The sequence below is a fragment of the Gymnodraco acuticeps genome, unplaced genomic scaffold (assembly GCF_902827175.1).
Source record: "Gymnodraco acuticeps unplaced genomic scaffold, fGymAcu1.1, whole genome shotgun sequence".
In the NCBI taxonomy this organism is placed as follows: domain Eukaryota; kingdom Metazoa; phylum Chordata; class Actinopteri; order Perciformes; family Bathydraconidae; genus Gymnodraco; species Gymnodraco acuticeps.
The window spans coordinates 262,696-289,411 of record NW_022989900.1 but is presented as its reverse complement, the minus strand read 5'-3'; the positions used below and the strand labels follow the sequence as shown (position 1 = coordinate 289,411).

The 26,716-nt window shown below is 42.3% G+C and overlaps 1 protein-coding gene across 7 annotated transcripts in view; it reads left to right on the top strand.

Moving 5' to 3' along the window:
• LOC117540188 (caskin-2-like) overlaps positions 1-26,716 on the top strand; it is a 96,953-nt gene that overhangs the window by 27,507 nt on the left and 42,730 nt on the right. For all 7 annotated transcript variants that reach the window (XM_034206790.1, XM_034206763.1, XM_034206783.1 and 4 more), the window contains one exon: positions 1,225-1,276. In XM_034206790.1, coding sequence (XP_034062681.1) covers positions 1,225-1,276 — 52 coding nt within the window. The remainder of the gene's footprint in view (positions 1-1,224; positions 1,277-26,716) is intronic.

The following is a 26,716-nucleotide window of genomic DNA, read 5'->3' as shown; positions in this document are numbered from 1 at the left end:
GCTATTGAGACCACACCCCCTGCAGGCATTCCTCCATCACATGATGAGTAATATTTTACTCAACATTCCTGTTTTCGTTCTTCAATGAAACAAATTGTTCAATAAAATAATTAAAACTTGTTCTGTTCTAAAATCTATTGAAATATCATGTTTTTTTGTTTAATTTTACATCGAATATTTCCAAAATACCCCAGCTTAACTTCCCATGGAAACTTTCCGGAAATGTACCGGAAATGTTCAGCCCCTTTGCAACCCTAGGTCCAAGTGCACCTCCTTCCGTAACATTCAAACAGTGCTAGCCCCATCAGATAACGGTACTTGCGACGTTAGCAAGCATTGCTGGCTTCCAAAGCTAGTAGTGTTATTGTAGATGGCAGCCAATGCTTGCAATGTTAGCCAGCAGTGATTGCAATGTTAATAAGAGGGGCTGCCATCGTTTGAATCTGTGCAAGACTAAAACATTCCGTCAACAAGCTTTTCCCCATGGTTATGACAGTCAATAGAGATTGTGATATCAACTTGCAATATTGTTGAAGAAACAAAGATTATAATTGTATAACTATAATTATACATTACTATTATCAGAGGTATTTTTCTGAGATAATTCTTTTGACTTGAGCACTTACTGCCGGTATGTAAATATACAATTTTACAGGGAAAAGTTTTGAATCTTTGTTGTTATTTTGTCTTCTTTGTTATTTTGTGCCTTTTTAAGGTCATTTTGTGTCTCCCTGAAGTTATTTTGTCTATCTTTTTTAGTATTTGGTGCCTCTTTCTAGTCTTTTTGTGTTTTTTATTTAGTTATTTGTCACCTCTTTGTTGTCATTTGTGCTTCGTTGAGGCCATTTTGTTTCTCTTTGTGGTCATTTTGTGTCTCTTTGAAGATAATTTGTTTCCCTTTGTGGTCATTTTGTGTCTCTTTGAAGATAATTTGTTTCCTTTTGTGGTCATTTTGTGTCTCTTTGAAGATAATTTGTTTACCTTTGTGGTCATTTTGTGTCTCTTTGAAGATAATTTGTTTCCCTTTGTGGTCATTTTGTGTCTCTTTGAAGTTAATTTGTTGTCTATTTGTATTCATGTTTTGTGTCTTTGTAGCCCTTTTGTATTTTGTTTGTAATATTTTTGACTCTCGGTTGTCATTTTTTGTTTCTTTGATGTCATTTTGTTTCTCTTTGTTGTCATCTCAGATCTTAATATTCTGCTTTTTTATTTTGTGTTTTTCAGAGTTGCTGGGCTCCACCAAGAGACTGAATGTGAACTACCAGGACTCAGACGGGTGAGTGAGGAAGTCAAAACCGTTCAACTTTTCTGCATCTATAAAACAGTTTCCACTCTCAAGAGCTGGAAACCAGGAGGCTGAAGTCAGACCTGACTCAGCAGATTTATCGAGGTGCTAGTTGTGTGTCTGGTGTCAAACATCATCTCGCTCTCTGTGTTTAAATCCTGAGTCTCTGCTGAAACGCTGACTGTTATATTTCCCCCCTTGGAGCTCGTTAGCCTGGAAGAAGAGAATAGATGGAGAAACTTGAGTCTCTCCTCATCAATATTTCTCTGTGTTTAAACTTTTTATAATCCTCCTGCTGTCTCCTCTCAAACCCCCCGCCCCCCCAATTTGACGTGTCTCTATACACCTGCTGCATTTTTTCGACCAACTTCTATTGTGGCTAGAAATTAATCTGATTTTAAGTTGCTCGTAAAATCATTTTAAACCATATTCTTGATAAATACATAAGAGATATGGCTTTTTATAATACTGTTTTTTTATTTAGTTATTTAAGTTATTTAATATTTTTGAACTTGGGTAAATATGGGGTTTTGATTCCTTTTGTGTAAGAATGGCATTATACCCAGCCATATTACACCTTGTATGTGTTTGATAGAGAAAGTGTTGCTAGAGGCAACCCTCATAACTCTAAAGTGTTTTTTTTAGACGAATTTGCTAATATGGTTGATATTTCCTTTAATTTGGCCGCACGGACAATAAAGTAGATCCGCCACTTTAGTTCAAACTGAATATTTTATGGATTTTGACAAAATTGTGTTCAGAGATACATGTTACTCAGGGGATAAATCCTTTTGTTTTTTACTCTGGAGCAATCATCGCTTCAACATTTGAATGTGTCCATTGTATGGAAATGCTTTATGAGGAATAATACCTTGATACATACAATGTTATTAATGGCAACAATACAATATAAGCACAATTGGCAATACACAAAAAACAATAAGAAACCATCATAATCCAACCATAAATATCGTTATTATTATATGGATCAATATATCTATTCAATGAGCACTATTCAAGATCATTGATGCAAACATTTTAATACATACTATCCTCTATAAGAAAAACTTTTATTTTGAAATCCCCTTGGCACATCTGTTTCACCATTTCTGAGAGCCCAGTGCATATATAATCATATTTAAGTGGCTTTTTGTGAGTTGATGTGAAAAGGTAACTGATTTTGGTAAATGGGCATATGATACAGTTTCATATCAATCACAGGCCCTTCAAACTAATCAAATCGTAATCAAATCATATTGTTGAAGGCTTTGCGATATTACACTTTATTGTTGTCCAACAGATAGATATAAAATCATAATGTGATGAAACCTGTAGGAATGTGAATTTTGCATTTCTTTCAAGGCTATTTTCAGTATCTACATTTCCGAAACTAAGATTGTGTCCCGTCTTGGTGCTCGTGATTTAATGTCCTCCTGCTGAAACAACGCCCTCAGCTTTAAGTCAACACAGAGGTCGTAACAAAAGTTCAGAGACAGAGGACGAGCTGAGAGTCGGAGGGCCAGAGAGTCCCGGGACGTCCTCGAGTGCTGGCCTCCTTTGTTTGGCCCCTTAAAGGGCAGAGGGGTGCCCGGCGGGGTCATAGGTCAGGTAGCAAAGACCGCCTGTTTACGAAGAGCGTGGATGACTTAATGCAACGCTGACAGCTGAGGAATGAGGGAGGGCTGAGGGGACGGGAAGGAGTCAATTAGTAGTTAATATCAGTGAGAACGTAGACAATACTGTGGAGTGCTGCAGCTGCAGGGATTAGTCCCTCCAAAAGAAAATAAACACCAGTTTTTGAGTGAGTGCTTGATGCGAAAATATCTTCAGAGAGTTCCTGCTTTCACTGTTTTATATCTGTTTTATAAGTGGATATCTTTGCTGATAAAACAAGACATTGAAAGACCTTTGGCTATGAGAAACTGGGAATGACATTTCTTACTCTTTATTGACATTACACATTTTCCAAATGAATTGGAAACCAACCGACCATACTCACCATTTGCCAATTTTAGTTTGTTGACAGAAAATAATCTGCAACTTTTCCAATTTTCCGCACTTCTATTGGCTAGCACTCAAACACATTGTACGTGATAGGCTTAGGGGCGGGACATCTGTAAGTGATTGACTAATCACAACAGAGCCACCCAACTTACCAATCAGAGCAGACTTTTCAGGGTGAAAAGAGGTGCTGCAGCACGATGAGAAAAATAAAGAGCTTTTTGAACATTAAACCTAAAAATGAGCAAAGCATGGTGCCTCTAAATACAAACACTACCTTTATTTCCTTTACACAGTGAATAAAGCTGCAATGATAAGTCAATCAACAGAAATGTAGTGTCTAATCATTAAGATAAGGCTTTTTCACCCTTTCAAATAATGTCATTTGCTACTTTTCTCTGTCTGATTTCATATTGAGGTATAACATCTTTGTTTATTGCGTTAACAATACAATATATATAATGACATAGGCTTGAACTATGAGAAACTGGGATGAACATTTTTCACAATTTCTGACATTTAAGAAACAAAACTAATCTATAATTTAAAAACAATTAGATGAATACAAATCATTGTTAGTTGCATCCCTAAAACCAACACAACCACATGAAACATTTCTAAACAGCTGCCAACAAACAAATTCTGCGCAATTTTGATTGTTTTCTCTTTTTCACTGCTGAAGATATATTTCTGCCAGAGAGTGAACTCCTTTTTATTTCAAGTTTTGTGCTTGTGTTTTGGGGCTAATAGCCTCCACAGGGACGCTGGATCTCAGACAGTAAAGAAAATGTTTTTCATTATTCATCAGCGTGTAATCACAACTTCCATACAGTAACTCAGAAGCTTCCCACAATCCTCCAGTGTTCCCCCTGTGGTATGATCATGTTTGTACAGTCAGTCTGCCGACAGGGACACGGCTCACTTTCATGATGTTTCTGCTGTCAGATCATCAGGAGTTTCTGTGAGACAGCTTTCTGCAGGGTGGCCTTTACAAAGTGTCCTTTACTCATAGAATACCTTAAAGGTCTTACAAATGTTGTATCTTAACATTTACTTCTAGAATGCCACAAATAGACTTTCATTTTCCTAACTACGCTTTAGAATGCCTTAAAAAGCATTACAAATGTCTAAACTTCACATTTAAAAAGGAATGACTTTAATAGACTTAAATGCCTTCACATAACTTCACATAAACTCAACAGTTTTAAAAATGTATTTACCTTTAAAAGTCTAATCACTTTTAGTAAAAGAATCCCTTAAAATGTCTTTGAAATGTCTTAAATGTTGCTGGTAAGTTCAGAATGCCTTTGAAAGATATGTTGGGCATATTTGCCATTATTGGAGATAGAGTGGGGAGGACATGCGTAAAAGGGCTTTCTGTCCTAACGGCCCTTATTGTGTGTATTTTTGATACAGACTTTATCATAGACTTATCATCATAAGAGCGTTAAAAACAAGTCACAGCTGTCCAAATGATATACCATATGTGTTCAAAATGAGTGAAGATTCAGAAAGCCAAAAATGTGAAGCACATGGCCTTACATTGCAGGATCGTGCATTGGAAACCATTTCTGAACTTATTTAACTGAAATAAGTTCAGAAATGGTTTTTCAATGACTGTCTGTAACTTTTTATATGCAGATAAAAGTGATTAAATACCAGATTTATGCTGAAACTTTTGCATGAAACAGCTCTGCTAATTTATTGGTCTGATCATGAATCCCCACAGGCCACGGCGTCTTTTGTCGAGCGTGTTTTAACAACAAGAGCACAAAGAAAAGGGTAACGCTGAGAAGAAGAAGGAGAGTGCCGGAGGTTATGTTTAATGAAACAGAAAGGCATCCAGCACGTCTGAACAATAGCTGACATACTTTCCTCGTAGCTCACACAGTTTTACATTTCAGCAGAGGATGAATTACCCAGCAGCCCCTCCTCTCCAGGTGTACCTGCAGCCTCTTATTACTAAGGGAAAGTTTGATTCTGTGGAGACATAGGAAGTGACCTTTAGTGTGATTAAAGGCATGTTAGTGTGTGTGCTGGTCCACCATTCATCACTGAGATTATGTATCTTTATTGACATGCCTCTGTGTGTGTGGGTGAGAAACAAACGGTGTATAAAGGAGCTGCTTTCCTGAGACAAATGAGTGTTTGAGTTTGTTGGCTGGCTGTTTGCTTGTGTTTCTATGGAGAGCAGAGCCGGAATGAAACACATTCGGCTGCTGGGATGCATTTTACATTGAAATGCTTCTTGGTTCTTAAATGTCTCCATAGGTTGCAATAAATCATGACATTTGACTGAATGGTTCATGGTGTGGAAACATGGTGTTAAAAGACAGAAGGGGTAGAACTAGAGAAAAGAACAAAAGGTAAATAAACAACATTTTTGTAATTCTCTTATATATGTAGGTTCCTAAGAGAGATATATATAGTCCAATAAAAAAGAATTTGTCCGCGAGAGTTTGTATGGCTTGGCAATAAATGTTTCCAGCAATATATATCGTTGTAGAAATATATATATATTATTTTATTATACGGAGTTGATACCTGTTAAGTTGTGCCTTCATAGGCTACCCACATGGAAGGAATATATATGAACCTATATATTTTTAATATATGTCACATATATGTTTAACATATATGTGACATATCTGAAATTGGACCCCTACATATATGTCTCTGAACATATGTGTACATATATATCCATATATGCACATACATATATGTACATATATATCCATATATGCACACACATATATGTACATATATGGGTGCAGTGTATATGCACATATAGGTTGCACATATATATATAGCACTTCGAGAAGCGCTATATAAATTAAATGTATTATTATTATATATGTGCATATAGGTTTCACATATATGCACATATAGGTTTCACATATATGCACATATAGGTTTCACATATATGCACATATAGGTTTCACATATATGCACATATAGGTTTCACATATATGCACATATAGGTTTCACATATATGCACATATAGGTTTCACATATATGCACATATAGGTTTCACATATATGCACATATAGGTTGCACATATATGCACATATAGGTTTCACATATATGCACATATAGGTTGCACATATATGCACATATAGGTTGCACATATATGTAAAACATATATGTGCATATAAGTTTCACATATATGCGCATATAAGTTTAGCCTATATGTGCATATATGTTTATTTACACCTATGTTCAAGGTTTATACATAGCCTACCTACATAAAAAAATACAACACACAAAATGTATAAGTCATTAACATACATTTATTGTCAATAAATGTCCATTATTTAGTCTGCTTTTGGCGAGCCCTGAGCTCTGTCAGCTTGCTGTTGATGGCTGTACCCAGCTGGCCCTTCGTTGTGTGTGGCCACTTCTTCATTGTTACCTCTACAGAGAAAAGAAAAGGACATCATGAGATGACAGTGTAAAAATGCTCCAAGTCTTCTACAGACTCCAAGCATTCCACTCCAAAGTGTTGCCAAACCACCTGGTGTAGTGTACACGAGCTCCCCTGTGAGTTTACTGGCAGATAAAGCCCAAAGCCTTTATTCAAACAGATGATCTATTTTATTAGTGAATTATTTCATATATCATTACTATTATTTTTTTTTATTATCTGAAAAGTCAGTGCATTTAATTAAAAAAAAAGACATCACATGAACTTCACTTGTATACAAACAACAGAGATCATCAGCACAGGTTGTTTACCAGAAGAGCAATAAGATATGCATTGCAATCAAGAAAAGTAATTAAAGACATGATATGGCACAAACACAGTACAAAGGGCATGGTCATTGATTAAGGGTGAAGATGCTGGTTATTTAACACTGCAGAGGAGAACAATTAGTGTCATGGGGTTATTAACGACTACATATTCTATAACACAGAGGACCACCACTGGGCACACTAGCCCAGAAAATGGGTTCTATTAGAAGAGAGCTGTGATCAAGAAGTGAGCAATTGAAAATGTAGTGATCACCCTACAGTAGGTGCTAATCCGTGCAGATACCATTAATGGGTGTCCTCACTTACCTGATGCTGATCCTGATCCTACCATTGATAGCTAATAAATAGTGAAACAGGGATGGTTAAAGTAGTCAACTTGAGGCATCTCTATTCACTTTTATTTTCCATTCATTCGTTTTATCTCACCGATTATGGCCGCCTTTTTTCCTGGGTCCAGGGCTTCCAGCTGCTCCCCATCACCTCGCTTTGGCTTGCCACCTAAAGTAATATTTCATAATTATTATTTTGTATCTGAAAAATACATCACATATAAATGTATTAGTAGGCCTACAACTTTCACAAATATATTTTATGGAATATCACAATTGATTATTAATTAACATTATACAAACTAACATAGTTTGTATAGATCAGTAGTAAATAGTTGTCTACTGCACGAGAATGATAAAGGCACTAAAGTAACAAATCACTGTCCTAAACTTGATCTAACATGGGCACGCACGGTAATGCATCAGTTTTGCAGTTACCCATCAAAAAAATAACCACTGTCCAGATAACATTTTCATGTAACCTGTACCTTAAGAATATGCATCTACTTACTGTCTCTGGAGCTTCGGTTCTCTCTCCATGGATCTGGAGATTAAACAGTGACATGACAAAATGTATACGGTTAACTTTTACAGTGGTAATAACTGGGAAATATGGACACAAATAACCTTATATACGTTGTTTTATGTCAAATAGCAAAAATATCCAATCTATATGTTTTCCCGCCTCCCGCCTTGAGAGCTTATAGATACATTTTTGACTTGTTACTTACTTTGTTGTTATTTCCACCATCACCACCACCATCATCATCATCGTCATCACCAGGCTGCTTCTTCTGAGGCTCTGCAGCTGCCACAGTATGTTGAGGCTTTTTACAAGAGAAGCAAGATGAATTAAAGGGGGATGAAACTTATTTTGTAGTTAGCTTTCTATGACATATGACTAATTTGTCCAAGGTTTTTGTCCATTGATTTGATTTCCATTATAATACACATGTGAAAGCGGAGGTTCTTGGCCTGTTGGCAATGAACAATTTGGCACTGATGAGATTAGCCCTGGACAAACACACATTTGTAGACTATTGCCTCCTCCAGAGTCACACCATAAAATATGCATCCTTAGAACAAGAAAAATGTTACTCACCTGCAATTGTTTTGTGGTTGCTGCACACTTGTTAGAGAAGGAAGACAGTATGTTATCATTTTTGAACAATTCAAAATACAAACAGCAGGTGAATTGCCCTAATCAGCCTAACATCATAAAAATCTTCTCCTCTGATTAAGTAACAAGTAAAATAAAGTGATACAAATAAGAGGAACTTACTCTTCCAGCAAGCGAGGCAATGTCCTCCTTCATTTGAGGAATATCTAGTGTGAGGTTGTGACAGAAGGGAACAAATAAAATCACACCAATTACAATCATCAGATCACCATAGCTGCAAGCAACTTGGATGCTATTTGCATCTAAGTTGTAACACGGTCCATTGACAGCACATTTACAAAAACAGAAAAGTCCTATCCGATTGTATTAAACCAATTATGCTTATTATGAGGTCTTTCAAATGATCATTTTCATTTTTCAGGGCCAAGTTTGCATCCCTCAACTCCTGAATTGTTGTCTGGAATTGCTGCATTTTTTTCTCCCACATTGATGTGTCCTGCTCCCTCTGCATCTCACTTGCAGCCCACACACACACCCACACACCCACACACACACACACACACACACACACACACACACACACACACACACACACACACACACACACACACACACACACACACACACACACACACACACACACACACACACACACACACACACGTGTGTTCATTGGAGCTCTGTGCAACTCAAGGCATATGCTCGAACGGGAGCTGCCTGGACGCTGCAATCATGTTACGCACTATCCGTGCTGAGTGTGCTGACTTTTCGTACAATGCCCCACTGTCTGGCTTCCTGCATAAAGTCAAGTGCTCGGCGCAGTTGTCGGCGAAATGTCGCTCCTCTGTTTTCATTTAAACAGCTCCTTATATCCGTTAGCGCAGCTAGCTAGCACCAGATGCTAACAACAACAATGCACGTAAGGTCTCTCTCTCGCTCGCTCGGGCCACACACACACACACACACACACACACCCTCCCGGTCCTCCCAACAGCCAGTCGGTGCCTGCCGGTGAGCGTGGAAGTGTGGTCTGCTGCAAGCGGGCGGCAGGAGCGGGGCTGTCAGCATCAGCTTGTAGATGGTATTTGAAACTCGATGCGCTCTGAAACTACGGGGCGGCCGAGGACAAAAAATACACATGCGTTAATCCTATTAATCCACATATATGCACATATATGAACCTGAATATGGCATATATGCAGCATATATTCTGTATATATTTGCCATATATTGGCATATATGTTTGTATACTTTCTTTCCGTGTGGGTAACCCACGTGGCGTCACACATCAGAGGGTAATGTGCGTCAGTAGTTGCAGGAAAGTTATGCCGTCTTAAGTTTCGTATTGTGTGCGTAAATGAACGAAAAACCACACACAGACAAATATCTGTATGTCTGTCTAAATAAGTAAAGAAGTCAAGCCTCATCTTAGCTCCTCATTACCTCTATTCTGGACCTTTGACCTTAAAGAGCAACTTGCAGGTTTTTATTTTTTACTACATTTATGCTTAACCTTGCCTGAAAATTACAATTAAAAATGTTAATGCAGGATTTGATATGTTTTACGAGACATAAGGGCAGGAATTCAGAGGGAAAGGAGCCGTTTTGAGCTCTGCTACAAAAAACTGCTTTTTTAAACGTCATATTACGTCACATGGGGGAGCAACTTTCTCAGACTCGTTCTCTGCCCAATCCGCGGTAGTAGTTTGTAGTTGGTTTGAGCAGTTGTGATTTAGTGAGCTGCTATTTTTTCGGTAATTTTACATTGCATTTCACCATTTGTAATCATGGTGAGCTCATAGGCGGCGCGTGAGGCTCAGGTTTGGGAAGGCTAAATCACTTTTTTTTCATCTTACGCTGCCCGCCTCCGGCGTCTATAGAAAAGAGATCAACTCAGTGAAAGCACCGCCTGCTGACCAATCAGAGCTCAGTGTGCGGAGTTTAAATCTATCAAGTCATATTACAAGAAAAAGGAAATGCAGTTTAAACTGCCGTATGCAGAGAAGACGCCGACGTGTCGCACTTATCATTCATATCACACTGACATCACATCATCAATCAGATCATCGATCACACATCGATATCACAATATTTCCTTATCTGAGTCAGCTTCTCGAGCCGTATCTGGCCGTGCAACACTTAGTTACATTGTCACATATACTGTATGCAGACGTATTATTTTAAGCAACACATTAAGTTGACGAAACACTCAACTCAAATGTAATAAAGTCAGATCCCCTCGTGTTTTAGATGGGGCAGTATCATAAAACTGTTGTACGCTTTCAAACACTCGGTAGTTTATTTTTTAACGAGTTGTTCTGTATTCTCCTTGCAGGTGCAACTCTGTGGCTTGTATCCTGGATTATATGTTTAAGTCATCATGGATGTTTAAAGTTCATATTTGTCTAATATTAGTTTACTTTTCATTAATGAAGTATGATGTTGCGCTCTCATTACACTTGTCCCTGTTTGTGATTGGTCAAATGTAGCTAACCCCGCCCCTTTCACGAACGCGTTCTCAGCTGGAGAGAGAAACCCTGGCTTGATTTACCGAGTTGATAACCAGCGCCGTAGGACCGTTTAGCGAGATCTAGTTTGTTAGGGTTAGTTAAGACACACTCCAGCCTGTCAGGACATCGAGTCCACAGTTTCCCTCACGGGAAAAGGACCGGAGCTAGCGTTCGTTCCCGGGTGCGTTGTGCATCCACCTCCCTGCAGCACATACTCTCCACAGCTTTATCCATGGGAGCCTGCCTGCAGACCTCCACTCTCAGGACAGTTCCGGTGCAGACCTCCACTCTCAGGACACCTCCACTGTCAGTACAGGAAGTGACGATTCTGACGCGTTTTTTTTCCCGCCCACTGAAGGACTCGTTTGATGGAAGTTTTCAAATCACAATGGAGACTCATCACGGAGGTGATGAGTCCGCCCACCGTGCACTTTGGGTCGACCTTGGTCAAGCCATTTTGACCCCCCCGCTCAAATGACACCATGGAGGAATGTAACGGGAGTTGACAGGGGACTCTGCCCATACGAGTGCCTATTTTCACTTTTCCCCGGTTTTATTATTTTTAATTTTTTTGGCTATTTCACCCGGTTTCTACCGGGGACATTGCCCGGTCTCGAGTGTCCCCCCATGGCCTGTGTCCCCCCCCCCCCACTCATCCATATATTAATGGATTTTGACAATTTTTGTTGCATTTTTCTCCTCTCCTCTCACTGATCGAATGGCAAACGCGACCCACTGTCGGAGGGCCTCCACGCTGGCCCGGCCTAGTACCGGTGCTCTGGCCGTCAGTTCCTCCGAACTGCGGGTTCGACTCTGATGGCCGGGAGGGTGTGCTGCGTTGGGATGGGGGACTTCCCCCACTCTGCGTGTCTCTTCCTTCCCGGGCCGGCCGATATGAAGCGTGACCAAGACGCACCGTCCAAGGGTCCCACGGGTCCCGCAGCGGGGTGGAGTTTCCCAGCTGGAACCTCCGCCACGGTGCACCCGGCAAACACGGTTGTTTCTCGAACCTTCCACTGTTGTCTAGCGGGTGTAACTAATACAAGATGTCATATTCATATATATATATAGATAATAAGTGTCAGTACGATTTTATTTTGTATTTGCGTGCATTTCCTGTTTGGAAAGTGGCACTGTACTGATATTGGTGATTTTATTTTGGAATTATTAGCGTGCACTTCCTATCTTGAGAGTGGAGGTGTCCTGAGAGTCTCGCTTTATCAGGAAACCGTATTACATCTCTCTCCCCCCCATTCGCTGCTCCCCCCCCTGTCTGTGTTGTTTGTGTGGGCGTGGTGGCTGTCACTCCTGCCTCCCGGCTCAACCTCCACTCACCTGCTGCAATCAGCTGTGCACCCTCCCCGACTACACACCTGCTTTCCATCAAGCCATTTACAACGGCATATCAACGGAGGCTCCACAACCTTTCTCCGCCAGATCGTCAAGTATCAGCCGTATCTCGCGTCTCCCCTCCGGTACACAGCACCGTAGTGTGGAGTTGCATTAAGTAACGTGAGATACGGCTGATACTTGCGCATTAGTTTCTGTTATGGGTCAGTATCAACAGTCCTGCCAGTAACGTTACTATATTATCAATACTACTTTAGTTATAGCCTGATATATGATTGCTAACTTTACAATGTTGTGATGTGACTGACGTTAGCTAACATTAACTGTAGCTAACGCCGGTCATTCACCAAGACAGCTGCTCTGTTCTCCACTGGTTCTCCACACACCAAAGCTCCATTTCTCTCCGATGGCCGTTATTTTTTTCTAATCCTTGGCTGCTCCTGGTCTCTTGGACGCATAGCAGGCTCATAATGATATGCATTTGAATATATATTTTCAACCTCTTCTGTGTCAAAACTAGCATTGTGAACCATGTTTATTCATACGTTAGACCGGCCGCTCTCCCCCATGTTACGTCACACACGGGAGGTCACGTGCGGAGGCTTTTTTATGCGGAAGTGAAAATGTACTAAAACGACGCCAGATGTCACTGTAGTGTATATTTCTGTATATGTTTTGGAAAATCTAGTGTATTCATAATTTTCCTACACATTTATTCACTGGTGTCTCTAACCTGCAAGTTGCTCTTTAAGTGGTGTTTTGGCCGACACACCTGGCTGAACCTAGTGATAGACACAAAACTAGTACCAACACAGAGTTATCTCTAACTCTCCACTACAATCGTGGTACGAAAAAATACATTACATTGAAAACTTTAAAACTGAATGATAAAGAAGGATTTGATGTGCATAAGTGGTAACACTACCAGTGCAGGACAATACACAACATGTGTTGCAAGACAAAAGAGGTGGAAGAGTAAGGATATAATGGGACATAATCAAAACCAATCAACCAATAAATGTAAACCAGAGAATAAGAAGAAATAATCAAGTTGGGGATTTAAAGGTTTTGTTATGCATCATTTTTAATGAAATGTTTGCAGAGCTCTAAAATATCAAAGTGTTACTTTAAATATTTGTGTCTCGGCTCCATGATAGTGGAACAAATTGACATTGCAACAGTCCTGATATGTATTTGGATAAAAAAAACTGGTATTTTCAGTCTTTTTCACAAGTGCTCCAGCTTTTGTCCTGGAGCAGAGATCACCCTCTGAGGAGGGAGGAGAAACCATAAGGCTGGGACACATTTTAAAATTATATAAAACTTTTGTTTTTATATAGGTAGCCCCAAATCATAAAATATATATATTACATTAAAAAAAACTATATATTGCACGAAAACAGACTCATTGTTTAAATCCGAGACTTTTGAGTTTAGAAAATTGTAAAACAGAACCATAAAACAAGCAAGTACGAAAGGAAAAAAACATTGCAGCGACTATTTATTTTTTCTGTTAGTTTTATGCCCCAATCCACTGTCTAAGTTTAATACATATCATATTTATTGATTTACTCTTAATTCTTGTGTTTCAAATTAGTGATAATCAGTAGGTGCAACAATTAGATTGAATGTGAAAAGTCCTATTAAGAAAAACAATTATTGAAGAAGAAAAGCTTATAGAACATTTTAGAACTGAAGTTCAATCTCTTTTGCAGGACATTTACTTGTAACCGAGTATTTTTTGTAGTGTAAAGATCTACCATGTGTATTGAGTTGTGTGTGATGTTTTCCTGTAAAATGTTCTCCATGTGCCAACATGCCTGACCTACACACTCATAAAGAACTGCTCATAAATGTTCTGAGTAACACTATCATCTCATAAAAAAAGAGGCTTACAAATGAGCCAAACTCTCTGTGAACATGAACACACTGTAAATCTTGTTTTTCTCTTGGGGGAGAAGTCATAACTTATTAAAGTGAGACTGGGGGAATGTTTTTTAACATCCGGTCTGTGACAGGTCGGTAAAATGCAAAGAAAGTGTACTATTCATGTATAAAGCAAAACGCATTGGACCTAAATATGATCCCTGTGGGACTCCTTTGATACAACATTTCAGACTTGATTTAAAAAACAGTCTGATTCTCTAGGGCAGTGGTTTTCAAAGTGTGAGGCGCGCCTCCCTTGGGGGGTGACAGAGAGCTTCAGTGGAGGCGCAGAGTGAGAACAAAATTAGGAGAAACAGTGAAATCTAGCTGGTTAATTTCAGCTGCGAAAAAGCACACGTCCGATCGTCCGGGGCGTGTTATTTATAATATCGGACAAATACATCTTTCCATTGACGTGTCTGACCAGGGTGTCCGTGGGGTCTTAAAAAGTATTAAAAGTTGATAAATCAATTTAGCGAAAATGAAGGCTATTAAAAAGTATTAAAAAGTATTAAACGGCATTTTCCAAGGTATTAAGAAGGTCCACAGCAACGACAACATGAAACACCCTTTAATTTACTGAAACAACATGTCGGGAAACCCCCTCAAGGTGGCCCCATGCATAGCGTGCCATAAAATGCTGCTTCTTATTTTAAGTTTCGTTGCCTTGCTCCGCTCTGTGGGGGGGGGGGGTCTAAGACTTTTTTGCGTTTGCGTATGCGTTTTACTGTATGCGTCCTCGTGGGGCCGGGGTCTAAGCCAAACTATATCCGGTCACAGAGATCTGCTATTTTAAAGTAAGGTCAACACATATCGACCGTAAATATAGTCTATATTAAGAACGAGAAAAGTCTTAACATATATATTGTTTTTTGTAAACATATGACAAATGTGTGAGGGTGATGACGTCAGAGCATCGTCCTATGTGCCGGGCTTAGCCCCGGACAGCCCCAGCCCAATTTAACCCCTGGGTATTTGTGAGGGAGCTCCTATATGGCATTACCCCGCTGAAGCTCACCAAAGTTTAATATATTTCATAGTTCAAAGTTTTGTCAATTGTTTTGTTTACTGGTCAAATACTGGTTTCTAATGGTTTCTGAGGAGTTCTACTGGAATGAAAGAGCACAGAGTACAGAAGCAACAAAGCAGCATACTGCATTAAACCTGACCTTCACAGAGAGGTTGAAGTTCATGTGGAGAGGAGGCTTCAGTAGTCTGTCTGCACTCTGTTTAGTTGTGCTATCTTACAATCAATATAATAATAATAATACCTTTTATTTCGAGGCGCCTTTCAGGACACCCAAGGTCGCCTTACAGTGCATTTAAAAGTTAAAACAGCTAAAACAAAAACGGAACACAATTTAATCGAACCGACAAGGCAATACAGCAGCATAAAACAGGCAAGACAAGAGTGTGGAGTGACGGAGTGAGAGGAGGATCTGTGATAGCAGGTTGAATGTGTTTTAGAGTGAGTAGGCCAGTTTAAACAGGTGGGTTTTGAGGTGGGATTTGAATGTCGTGATGGAGTCAGACTGTTTGATGTGTGGAGGCAGAGAGTTCCAGAGCCTGGGCGCGGTGCAGCTAAAAGCCCTGGCTCCCATGGTGCTAAGGCGGGAGGTGGGGACAGTCAGGAGTCCGGCTGAGGATGAGCGCAGGGAGCGGGAGGGGGTGTATTCCTGGAGGAGGTTTGAGAGATAGGTGGGGGTGAGGTTGTTGAGGGCTTTGTATGTAAGCAGAAGGTTTTTGTAGTCAATCCGGTGCTGAACAGGGAGCCAGTGAAGTTGGATGAGGATGGGGGTGATGTGGTCAGACGATTTGGTACAGGTAATGATCCGGGCAGCCGAGTTTTGAATGATTTGGAGTTTGTTGAGTAGTTTTGTGGGTAGGCCAGAGAGGATAGCATTACAGTGGTCAATCCGGGATGTGACAAATGCATTAACCAGGATTTCGGTGCTGGATTGTGAAAGGGATGGGCGGAGTCTGGAAATGTTGCGGATATGGAAGAAGGCAGTCCGGGTGATGTTTTTTATGTGGGGTGCAAACGAAAGGGTGCTGTCCAGGATGACGCCAAGGCTTTTGACTTGGCTGGTGAAGGATACAGGGAAGCGGTCGATCATGATGCTTGGGGGTGGGGTGGTTAGGATTTTGGAGAGGGTGTTTTTTGAGCCGATGAGCAGGGCCTCAGTTTTACTACCATTTAGCTTCAGGAAGTTCCTGCTCATCCAGCTCCTGATATCCTGGAGGCAGGTGGTGAGGGAGGTGGGTGGGAGGGCGGTGTTGGGTTTGGTTGAGATATAGACTTGCGTGTCGTCAGCATAGCAGTGAAAGTGGATGCCATGGTGACGGAGGATTGTGCCTAGTGGGAGGAGGTAAATGATGAATAGGAGTGGACCCAATACTGACCCCTGGGGGACACCCAGTGAAACAGGAGAACACCCTGACCTGTGGTTCCCCAGCTGGACAAACTGTTGTCTGTTGGTAAGGTAGGAGGAGAACCAGGAGAGTGCAACACCAGTGATCCCAATGTCAGCCAAGCGTTCCAGGAGTAGTGGGTGGGAGATTGTGTCGAATATAGTAAATGTGAGGTAAAGTGTGTCGCCAATGTAACCGGTTAGAACTCGAAGTTGCGATGAGGTCTTAAAATGTATGGAAATGGTCTTAAAAAAGGTCTTAAAAGGTATTCAATTTGACTTCAGGATTCCTGCATATACCCTGCTGACGGACAAGTGACGTTTTTCGCCCATAAATGTTAGTTTTGGTTCTGCTTGTCGATTCCTAAGGAAATGCATCTCGCCGCTTTCTGTACAGTTAGACAGGGCGGGCGGGACGTCTAGCACATTGGCAGGGTTGGGTAGCAAAACTCAGTTCCGAGTAAGAACAAATAACAATTGTCCGGTCCCGGGATTAATAAGAGTTGTGAGGACAGGAGGCCGAGCCCTGCAGACCGCAGCTCTCTCTCTTCATGCTCCGGATCATCTGATCATTGCATGGTGCAGCTCAGCGTCTCTCTCTCTCTCTTTCGACACACAGCGGATCCGCTGCCCGTTTAACAGCCTCATCTTTGTCAACATTTCTTATGTTCTTTCTCTAACACATAATGAAGGTTATTAAGCGTTTTAGCTCCTGTGTTGTTAATATTGATCGCCATTTCCTTTATGATGTAAAGCAGCCTCCCTGTCTGTGTCCTCGCGCTGTCCTCACATCCCCGGACCTCCAGACTCGGAGGAGCACAGGGATGTCAGTATTGTTTATGAAGCAGGGTAAAGAAAGTAAATTATTGAAATGAAAATATTATTTATTTTCTTTTACAAACAGTGAGTAGCTGGGTAGCTGCAGCATGTGTATTGCAGGACATGTGTTGTACAGACAGTGTGTGTGGTTGGACTCTGTCTCACAAAACATCAGAGAAGACTGGGACTCAGCACGATAGATTCAAACACACACACAGAGACGAGACAAGAAGAGAGAAACAGTCGGAGTCATTTCAAATGGCGTGCTCAAAAAAGAGAAAGGTAGACAGCGAAAACAGAGCATTTAATGACATGTTCTCTTACTGGACCTCTTTGAAATGAAATTGAATGCCCCTGCATTATAGCAACAACAACAATAATAATAATAATAATAATAACAATAATAGCAATAATAATTGGGAGGGGGGGGGCGCGGCTTAGGGCTGAACGATGAATCGATTTTAAATCGAAATCGCGATTTGAAATGATGCAATTATCAAATCGCAAAGCCTGCGATTTTTCTTCTTGTGTGTCAGTCATCCACACAAATCAGAAGTGCTGTGCTCTACATGTATCAGCCATTGTTAACCAATCAGAAGTGGCCCATGATAGAAGGTGATAGACAGATTGATCCAATCACCTGCCAAGTATTTTTGAAAGTGCCTGCCCTTTCCAAATGGCTTCCAATGGAGCTTTCCAAGATGGTTTGGTGAAACAAAGCATCTGAGTCAGCTTAGTAATGCTCCATCACATGTTTTACATCTATTACAGGGTGAATCTTAAACTGAATCTTGACTTTAAAGCAACCCAACGGAAGTTTCATGTAAGTTTAGTTCTTTCACTCGTAGCTCGGGCTTTCCCTTTAATTAATCCCTTCTATCAAAGAGAATATTACACAATTGTTTTTATTTTATAAATGTATTAATTTGGTCAAAAAAATGTTTTTGTTTCTCTTAAAGAAAACTCTAAAATAATTCTCATGAATATCTGAGTTTTTTCCCTGTGAAATAACATTAGTTTCATAGAATATTCCACTCTTTTCCCCCGCATATTTCCGATTTTTATTTCTTGTAAATGTATGACTTTATCTTCATAGAATATTTTCCACTTTAATCCCAGAATATTCCTTTTTTGTCCTCTTCTCCTGCTCTCTGTACCCTCTCTCAGTAATCCGTCCATTATAGTCGGAGCAGCTCCCGGCGCTGTCTGTTTCTGTGCCCTCATGAATACCAGCGCTCATGTTATTACGCAACAGAGAGAAAGCTTCAATAAGAACCCCCCCATCCCCCCCATTCATTTCTTCCTCTAACGTCTCGACCTGCTTTATTTACCACATGTAGCCTGTGCTTTATTTCCTCTCCTGTCTGAGTTCCACATGTGGGGGAGGACACTCAGATGTGACGACTGCGGTGCATGTTATCGGTTTAATACAAAGTACAGGCAGGATATTATATTATTTCTCCATTAAAACGTCCGTTCTTCAATTACATTCAGATACATTTAGAAAGATGTCTTTTCTTAGCAATTTACTACTTCAATTACATTTTTCTCATAAATATAATATTTTTGAAATGGGTTTTTCTCGCAATATTACCCAATTCCCCAGCCCTCTCCTTTAACTGGTGAATTGTTTTTGATCCTGTGTTTTATCAGGGTTTTAACATGGTGTGTAGCTAACCTGTGGCTGCAAGTCCACCTCTGACTCACGCAGAAACACACACACATCTGAAAAAACACACACCCAGTGACCCACCTTTCTTTTCTTTTTAGAAGATATGTCAGAAGTCAGTTTAAAACCTCAGTCCTGTTTGCATCACCCTCTTCCCTCCTCACGTCCTTTGTATTATGGTTTATCTTATTTTTATATTTTTAGTACCTGCATCAAGGTAGAAAAGCCTTTGAACCACGGCCGCACCCGTCTCTTGTCTTCAGCTTTCAGTCAGCCCGATGATGAACCCATTAATCACACGATTAATCCTTAGATGATTAGACAATGAAAAGAAGCTGCAGCCCTAATAAACTCTCACTCCTGTATTGCAGGTTTACTTTTTTAGAGGGAGAGTATGTCTTAAGATACCAGGGACCATTTCATTTCCTTAATAACGTCATTATTATAATATTAATTGCTATTATTACTTTTTAAAATCTATTTTCATTGTATTTTTATGTTATATAAATATTATTATAATTCTAATAATAAAATAGTATTTTGTAATTTGGTGTAAGATTATTATTATTGTATCAAATGTATGTGTCCCTTAAAATAATACTTTTTTACACTATTATATTGTTATGGGAAACAAATCAAGTTAAATATATGAGAACATGTATTAATCATATTTGTAGATTCTAAGAGTTATATGTTTGTTTGATTGGACCATAATATATAAAGTTTTATCATAATATTTTTTATTTTGATATTATTCCTTGAGCTATGAAGTCTTTTGTAAAAGAAGATTGATGGTTTAAATGAAAACTTTTCCCAAAGAGAACCCCTGCTATTGAATGGCATAACGTTGGGTTACGTATTGTAACCCTTGTTATATTAGCACAGGCGGAGCCCTCTACTGGACTCTATGGGTACTATCTTACCCCGCGAGCATTCTCCCACTGAGATTTCTATAGACGTAGCCGGCCTTGGGCGGGCCTACCTGAATTTGCGCGCATCACACCGTATAAAAGGAGGCCTCGCCTCCTGACTATCATCCTACACCTCTCTTCAGTGAGCGGAATAGGACAGACAGTGCCCTGAGTAGAAGGCTCCGCCTGTGCTAATATAACAAGGGTTACAATACGTAACCCAACGTTATATCTCTCACAGGCTCCGCCCTCTACTGGACTCTATGGGTACAGTGGGTGGAGCCGCGATGTATACGCGCACTGTCGTCCAACAACAATATTCCACCCTACTGCCCCTGACCGGCTTTTATGGTCAGCAGCTGCTGCCCCACATTCTCCTTTAACCCGGTTGTGACCGAGGAGAAATCTGGGCTGTGGCTGACAGAGCACACCCTGCTGCGCTTACCTCGCAGAAAGTGTGCTCAAAAAACAGTGCCGGGGGACCCCCCCCCCCCCCCGCCCATAGACGGATGGGGAGAGCCCCCTCAGCCCCGAATGGGCTTACTACATGCCTGCCTCCCTGAATCCCTAAGGACAACAGGGAGAGCGCCAGAGCCCATGCCCCACACACAAACACTGACCCCGTGCAGAGTGTGTGGACTAAAGTGTGGAGGGCTACCCCCCTCCTGCCGAGCAGCTCTCCAGCCCTGTAAGGGCCCAACGCGCCCCTCGCCCATCCCGGGACCCTCAGAGGGCCCGAGAACAGCGAAGGCGCATTACGTCCGGGGAGGGGGTCAGATGCCAACTGACCCACAACCCCCCCCCCCCCCCCCTACCAGTCCTGTGTTGCCCCCGCAAGCACAGACGAGGAGAAAGAGCCATGTCCAAGAGATAAAACCTTATGAAGGGGCCTGGCGTCGACCAAGACGCCGCTGTGCATATATCCTCCACACTCACACCGTTGAATAAGGCTGTTGACACAGCTACAGCCCGTGTGGAGTGCGCACGAGCCCCCGTGGGGCAGGCTCTCCCTGCCTGTCCGTAAGCATGTGCAATGCACTCGCAGAGCCAGCCTGCCAGGCGTTTCTTGGACAGAGCTTTCCCGATTACCCCGCCCCCGAAGCACACGAACATCTGTTCGGTGCGTCTAAGGGCAGCCGTGCGCTCCACACAACATGCTAGCGCACGCACCGGGCAGAGTAGGTGTCCCTGTCCCCACCATGGGGGGGAAGACTAAAACCCCCTAACTGAATAGCCCTTGACCTGAACGCACTCCTTAGGCTCTTGGGCACAAAGGAGGGGTTCGGTCTGAGTGTCGCGCCGCTCCGGTCACCCCGAATCCGTAAACAGCTCGGGTGCACCGACAGAGCGTTTAACTCGGACACTCTTTTGGCTGACGTTAAGGCAAGAAGCAAAGCTGTCTTCCACAACAGTGCTTTTAGGGAGGAGAGCTCCAGAGGCTCAAATGGTTCTAAGACCAGAGCTCCGAGCACTAGGGGCAGGTCCCACTGCGGGGTGGACGCGTGCACTACTGGGCGCAGCCACCTGACCCCCTGTAAAAACCGCAACATCAGTGGTTGACTAAAGGCTGACCTGCCGCCAAATCCCTCATGGCAGGACGAGATGGCTGCTGCATACACTTTCACTGTTGAATGCGCAAGCCCTCTGTCCACCAGTAACTGTAAGAAGGAAAAAATAGAGCCTAACTCACAAGATAGGGGCTCTATTCTCCTCTCCTCACACCCTCGCTGGAATCCTAGCCACCTCGGCCTGTAACAGGCTGTGGTGGATCCAGCTCTAGCTGCCTGGATCAACACATCCTCACTCCCAGGTCGGCCTATGTTGACGTTATGTCAAGTCCCCTGTCGGCTTTTTCCAACGCAAGGGAGGGGGCCTTAGCGTCCATTTTCAACGCAAGGGGGGGGCCCTTAGCGTCCATTTTCAGCTTTCCGGGATGTCCATATGCTTCTATGGACGCTCATGGAAGCACAGCGTTCGTTTGTGTCGACTGCCCTTAAAGGCAATGTGAGCGTCCATTCTCATTGGATAACGGAGAATTGTACACCCGGAAGTAAGTATTCCTCTTACTGTCGATTGATTTTACAGTGATATCTGCACTACTCATCGACTAAAAAACACCAGATTATCCTTGTTAATTACACAACATTGATTGGTTTAAATTGTGTGCAATGCTTTTGTATTTTTCCCCTTCGATTCGGAGAAACAAATATTTTTTCGGAGTAAAGGATGGCAGAAGACACTACACTACCCAGAATCCCCAGCTATCGTTTTCGTATTTCCCATAATAAGAAGTTGCCAGTATTAAACTGTGTACATCCCTGGAGGTTTAGGGGATAGGAAACACTCACATTTAAAACATATAATTAATAAATGGGTGAAAATTGCTTGTGCCCATAATGGGCAGCATTAATATATATACACACATGCCAGCTAAGGTCAGAAGAGCTTTATTTAACAGCTGGTCTTATGTTTGTGACCCCTGTTGTTAATTGATAACATTACATTACATTACATTAATTGAAAAGCCTGAAACATGCACTTGTCAAGGTTCAGAGGCACATTTTGCAAATATGGCAGTAGCCATCGATCAGCTTAAGAAAAATATACTCTATTGATCTCAAGTTGGAACATTTGCGTTACATCAGCATGTGTAACAGTTGTAAATATGCAGTGGTGTTTATTTGTAAATCATTTAGTATAATCACACAAATTCTGTGTTTTATATTCAACAATTCTGTGTTCTTTATTTATTGATTGTTCAATACCGGACAAGGCCGGAGATGAAATATCTACATACATCTTATAAGAGTATAATACATTATGTATAATATCAGTTAAAATAAGTGCTTCAACATAGTTAACATTGCTGGAGGTATGCACAAATATTGATAGATGTCTTCTAATGCACTATTGAGGAACCTGCGACCCAAGTTTTTCATTCAATGCATAACTACACCATAGTTGTGTAGGCCTATATGATATATCAATAAACCTTAGAAAATCATGAAATCTTGAAAGGGATGTGCAAAATAGTCATTATATACAGTCTTTAATTAACTATTAGTAGAGAATAATGAGTAATGAATATACTTTATAGGGATCCTATTAATATCTAATAATAAAAATAATGAAATTCAATAACATGCTTTAACCACTAGGTGTCCCTTTATATCAGCTGTGCACCTTTATGGTGTAAATACAGCCTATCTACCAATTGGATCAAATATAAAAGTCAGCCGAATTAGTGTTGATACTGCAAGGAGACGTATTGTGTGAAAAGAAATGTAAGATGTTGTTTAATGGCTGATATACTTATGATCCACGTCACGTTTTCAGTTCCTCATGTTTGTCGAGAAGTCTTCTCATCAGGGCTCTATAAATACAGAACTACGGCAGATATGTAATATTTAATGCAGCCGAACCGTGTATTACAATGCCGGTATGTGATGACTTTCAAAGAGAAAAGCAAGCACACTCGGAATAAAGTATTATTTTATTTTTTTTAAATGTTTTCGGTCTGTTTCCGGTATTTGTTAATGACGATGTGCTGTGAGATGTGAGACTGGAATTGCACAGGGGAAAATAACGTAGGCTATCTTTAGATGCGGATTTTGTTAAACTAATATGTTTGTACTGTGGACCAACACTATACATTGACGGGGAAGGGGGTAGCAATAAATATAACACCATTAAACAGTTACACAACATAACAGAAATAATATCGATAGCAGCGTCCCTAGCAACCACCTTGGTAACAATGAAAACGTTATGGACGCAATTTCCTGAAGTAATCTTCGTAATAACTAGCAAACTAAAGATCATGTACATCCACTGCACACAAAATCTGAAATAACAACTCATATTTCTCGCATCAAATGACATCAAAACGCATTTTAATGGCCAAACTAACTTTAAAATAGGCATTTTCCACCGAGAATAAAACGAAGTTCGGCCATGTTTTTTTTTTCTGCAGGGAGAAATTTGAAGATCACATGACGTCAAACAGAGCACATGGTGTAGTCCAAACGATAGCTGGGGATTCTGGGTAGTGCAGTGTCTTCTGCCATCCTTTACTCCGAAAAAATATTTGTTTCTCCGAATCGAAGGGGAAAAATACAAAAGCATTGCACACAATTTAAACCAATCAATGTTGTGTAATTAACAAGGATAATCTGGTGTTTTTTAGTCGATGAGTAGTGCAGATATCACTGTAAAATCAATCGACAGTAAGGGGAATACTTACTTCCGGGTGTACAATTCTCCGTTATCCAATGAGAATGGACGCTCACATTGCCTTTAAGGGCAGCCGACACAAACAAATGCCATGCTTCCATGAGCGTCCATAGAAGCATATGGACATCCCGGAAAGCTGAAAATGGACGCTAAGGCCCCCCCCCTTGAGTTGGAAAAAGCCGACAGGGGACTTGACATAACGTCAACATAGGCCGACCTGGGAGTGAGGATGTGTTGCCTGGATAGACTGAATAACACTGTCAGACAATCCACCCTGTCTCAGCCTGTCCCTCTCAGGAGCCACTGGAGAGGTTGGCCGAGAGTGGGTAACGCCCCGATTGCACCTGCCTCTTGAGACATCGCCCCCCAGAACTGGGGAACCGCCCAGGGCTGGCCCACCTTCATCTGTGTCATCTCTGAGTACCACGGCGCCCCGACACGGTCCGGAGCCACTAGGATGACAGACTCGCCTCACTCTCCCCAGGAGAGGGAAAATGAGACGCAGCGGTGGAAAGGCGTATAGCAGCTTCCTTGGCCATGGCTCGTGTGCAAACGCGTCCACCCCCAAGGGCGGGTCAACGCCCAGGGCCATGGAGAACCACAGCGCACAGTGGTTGTTGCGCCGGCTGGCGAACAGATCCACTTCCGCTCTCCCGAACTGGGCCCAGATCTGCTTCACCACCTCCGGGTGAAGCGTCCATTCGCCTGGCAGGGGGCCGCCCCTCGACGTGAGGTGGGCCCCCCTGTTCTCCAGTCCCGGGATATGGAGGGCTCTCAGGGCTAATACCACCTCTGAAGCCCATAACCACAGCCTCTCCGCTGTGGCGGCGGAGCGGACTCCGCTGTGGCGGCGGAGCGGACTCCGCTCTGCCTGTTGATATAAGCCACTGTGGTGCTGTTGTCGCTCCTGACCAATACATGTCTCCCTTGAATTAGGGGCATGAAATGCTGGAGGACTAACACTACCGCCCGTAGCTCTAGGAGGTTGCTGTGTTGAAACTCTGTTAGAGCCCAGCGCCCACCTATAGCCCTCTTCAGGCAGGTCCCTCCCCATCCTGTTCTGGATGCGTCCGTGAACACTGTGATGTAGGAGGTCACCCGTCCCAGTGGAGACCCCCTCCGGAGGTCATCCGGGGACCCCCAAAACCGGAGGTTGCCCTCCACTGAGGGGGGGGGATGGTCATCAGCCGCTGTTTGTGCCTCTTGGGATCCAAACGCAGGCTGGAGAACCACCTCTGCAGGCGGCGCATATGCAGTAACCCCAGCGGGACCACAATGTGAGTAGCCGCCATGAGACCCAGAGTCTGCATGACAGTTAAAGCTGTCACTGTCGCCCCCTGTCGCAGCCTGTGAACAGCCCGGAGAAAGGACGCACTTCTGCTCTCCGACAGGGTGGCGCGTAGTGCGCCTGCATCGAGCACCACTCCCAACTACAACGCCTGTTGGTGAGGTATGGGGGTGCTCTTTTTTCAATTGATCGCAAAGCCTAATTTGGTTAGGTGTGTGATCAATTGTGCTGTGCAAAAACATTGCCTGTTCCCGGGACCCAGCCATGACTATGAGGTCCTCTAGTAAAAGAAAACTCTCATGCCGTGGGCGCGCAGCGGTTGTAGCGCTGTGGCCACACATTTGCTGAATGTGCGTGGGGATAGGGAATAGCCGAACGGCAGCCTGTTGTACTCGTAGGAAGGCAAAACGCAGACACTTTCTGTACTCTGGAGCAATTTCTACATGAAAGTACGCGTCTTTCAGGTCGATGGTGGTGAACCAATCGCCTGGCTGCACAAGCCCCAGTAACTGTTTCATAGTTAACATGCGGAATTTCCTGCAGGAAATGTGGCGATTCAGGCCGCGGAGATCTAGAATAGGTCTGAATTCCCCTGTCCTCCTGAGAACCAGGAAGTACATGGAATAAAGACCCTTTTCTCTGTGCTGAGGGTGCACAACAGACACAGCCTGTTTCTGCACCAGAGCCTGAATCTCTGCTGAGAGGAAACACAATTCCTCCTGGGAGAACAGATTTACCTCTCGCATGCCCATAAAAAGAGGTGAGTGTGGGACACCCACAAGACAGTGGTCCATGTGATACAGTGGGACGCTGCAAAACTGGAGTGAATAGCCCCGTTTCAGCGTCCTCCTGTCCCTCCACCTTGTTTGCACACAGCTGAGTTTCCATTCCCCAGAACATTGTGTTAATGGACAGGCCCTCAGCTGTGGGGCAGCAGCTATGAAGCTGTGATACTCTCTGGTGACCCGTTCCGCCGCAAAAACTCCCCGCGAAGGGAAGATTTGCCCATGGAGGGTTGACACAGAAAAAGGGCCGATTATTTACTGAGGACCCTGAACGCACCGCCGCGCGCTCACACAAGAGCGCGCGCTCCACCCTAATGCTGTTCTCA